General features: G+C 53.1%; 1 protein-coding gene across 1 annotated transcript in view; it reads left to right on the top strand.

The window, feature by feature from the left end:
• The first annotated feature begins 1,908 nt into the window (after positions 1-1,908).
• ELL (elongation factor for RNA polymerase II) overlaps positions 1,909-2,447 on the top strand; it is a 150,989-nt gene continuing 150,450 nt past the window's right edge. Inside the window, exon 1 of the mRNA XM_027853119.1 lies at positions 1,909-2,047. Within this exon, the coding sequence (XP_027708920.1) occupies positions 1,913-2,047 (135 nt within the window). The 5' untranslated portion in view covers positions 1,909-1,912. The remainder of the gene's footprint in view (positions 2,048-2,447) is intronic.

Here is a 2,447-nt window from a genome sequence, read left to right as displayed (position 1 = left end):
GTCAAGACATAGAGAGTAACCATGAACTTCCCCTGCCTGGACTCTGGTTTCCTTTCTGTAAAATTCAGTTGGTTACTTTACAAATAACCATTTGTCCAGGTGCCATCTAAGGTCCGTTCCAATCACATTTCTTCCATTCACCCAGGTTTGCAAAGTAGAAGTCATCCTGTGTTCTACACTCTCCCTAATTTCCTGTATCCAGGCAGTTACCAATTTTTGCTGATTCTGTCTTCCCCACACCTCTTGGGGAGATCTAGCCAGTTTACACCCTGATCACTTTTTGCTTATACCAGGGGTGTCAAACACATTGCTGTCTCAATGCTTCCCAGTGCAGACTGAACCTGATTAAAATGTAATTGGAAAATATTTAACAAAATAAAAACATAGCTAATGGTAAAGCATGGTCTTCTAAGTCCATATGTGGCCTGCAGGAATCCTTACAGACAATTCAGTGGTTTCTATTGGAGTCTGATATTACTGGCTTATACTATTGCAGTAATCTCCTGATTGAAGCCTCTCTCCTCTCCAATTCCCTCCTCCCACATTGATGTGCCTAAAGCATAGGTCTGACTGACCATGTCCCTGCCCTGCTCTGTTCTAGAAGCTTCATAAGCTCCTTTCGGTTGATAGGATAAAATTCCAAGTCCTCAAACCCTTTGTCATCTGACTCCAGACTATTTTGCCAAATTTGTTGCACGTTATTCCCTCTGATGGTGTGTGTGTGTGTGTGTGTGTGTGTGTGTGGTGGGGTGACATTATGATCTCTCCAAAATGCCACTTACTGCTTCCCATACCGGACATTCCATCTCCTGCCGTGGTACAGATGTCCTATTCCTCCTTGGCTCTGCCTGCTGGAATCTCCTACTTTACTTCAAGGCCCAGCTCTAACATTTAGAACTCTCTTTTGTTTCTCTTTGTATCCCTAGCACTTAGCACAGTGCCTGACACATAGTAGGTGTTTAATAAATAATACTTGTTGACTGACTGTTGGTTAGAGCAGTTGCCCTACCTTGGAGAGGTGCTGGATTTGAAGTTAGAGGACCTGAGTTCCAATTCTTTCGAATCTACTTACTTTATCTCTAATAATAATAGCTAACATTTATTAAGCACCTACTATATGCAAGGCACTGTGCTAAATGCTTTACAAATATTATCTCATTTCAGCTTCACCACAACCCTGAGAGACAGGTGGTATTATCCTATTTTACAGTTGAGAAAACTGAGACAAAAGAACGCTTAAGTGATTCGCCCAGGGTCATAACCGATCAACAACGAAACTATAAGCACTTGAAGTTGAATTCGAACTCAGGTCTTCTTGATTCCAGATCTCCCCACCCCTTTCTATCCACTGCCACCTAGCTGTTCTAAAAAACTATGCTTGAGGGCAGCACTGTCTTTTGGTATCCCCAGCATTTAGCACAGTGGCAGGTATATAGTAGGCGCTTTATAAATGTTTATTGATTGATGATTGACATCCCAGCCCTGTCACTAACTTTCTTCAAGTCACCTGCTCTCTGTGGGTGGTCTGTCAGTCAACAAACATCTCATAAACGCTTCCTACGGCAAACACAGCCCCTGCCCTCAAGGCGCTTCCACTCTAAAGTGGAAGACGAGAGGCGCTGGAATTGGATTCCTCCTGGGGCCCACAGTAGCTCCCGGCCTGGCAGGAGGCCCGGCCGGCAGGGTTCTCATGGCCCCGCCCCCTCCTCCCCTCCCTTCCCGGCTGTCAGAAGGCCCCGCCCCCTTCTGCCGCTGCCTCCTCCCCTCCACGAGCGGAGCAGCCCAGCACAGGACCTCGGCGCCGGCCGTGCCTCCTGAATAATGAATCACGCTGCCCCCGGGAAGGGGCGGGGCCGAGGCGAGGCGTCTACGACGCAGGCGCACGGCCCGGCCCGGGGGAGAGGGTCGCAAGATGGCGGCGCTGAAGGAAGCTCGGGGCTACGGGCTGTCTTGCGGGCGGGTGAGCGACGGCAGCAAGGTGTCTGTCTTCCACGTGAAGCTCACCGACAGCGCTCTGAGGGCCTTCGAGAGCTACCGCGGCGGCCAGGTGAGGGCTCCGGCTCGGGGCGCCGGCGTTCCCCCGGGTCCTGTCCTCCCCTCCTCTGGGCTCCGCTCTCCCGGGCTCCCAGGCGCCCCGGGGCGCCTCAGCTGGACTGAGCGTAGCCCGGCGCGCGCCGGGGCTGAGGCGCCACGGGGCCCCTTCCCCCCTCCCCCCTCGCCCCGCGCCGGGCAGTAGCGCCAGCGCGCGCCGGGTCCCGCTCCTCCCGCCCCCCCAGCCAGGCGGGCGCCTCTTCCGGGCCCCCGTAGTCTCGGGGCTGCCCCCCTCCCCCCCTTTCCCTGCGGTGCTGTCCGGGCTGATCTAGTCCGGCCGTGGGGAGGCAAGCAGGTGATCTCCTTTCCCATCCCCACCATATGGTTATATGTGAAGTTTCTTTTCCCATCTCCGC

The sequence above is a fragment of the Vombatus ursinus genome, unplaced genomic scaffold, assembly GCF_900497805.2.
Source record: "Vombatus ursinus unplaced genomic scaffold, bare-nosed wombat genome assembly UNPS02009918.1, whole genome shotgun sequence".
Lineage (NCBI taxonomy): Eukaryota > Metazoa > Chordata > Mammalia > Diprotodontia > Vombatidae > Vombatus > Vombatus ursinus.
This window is presented reverse-complemented; position numbering and strand designations above follow the sequence as displayed.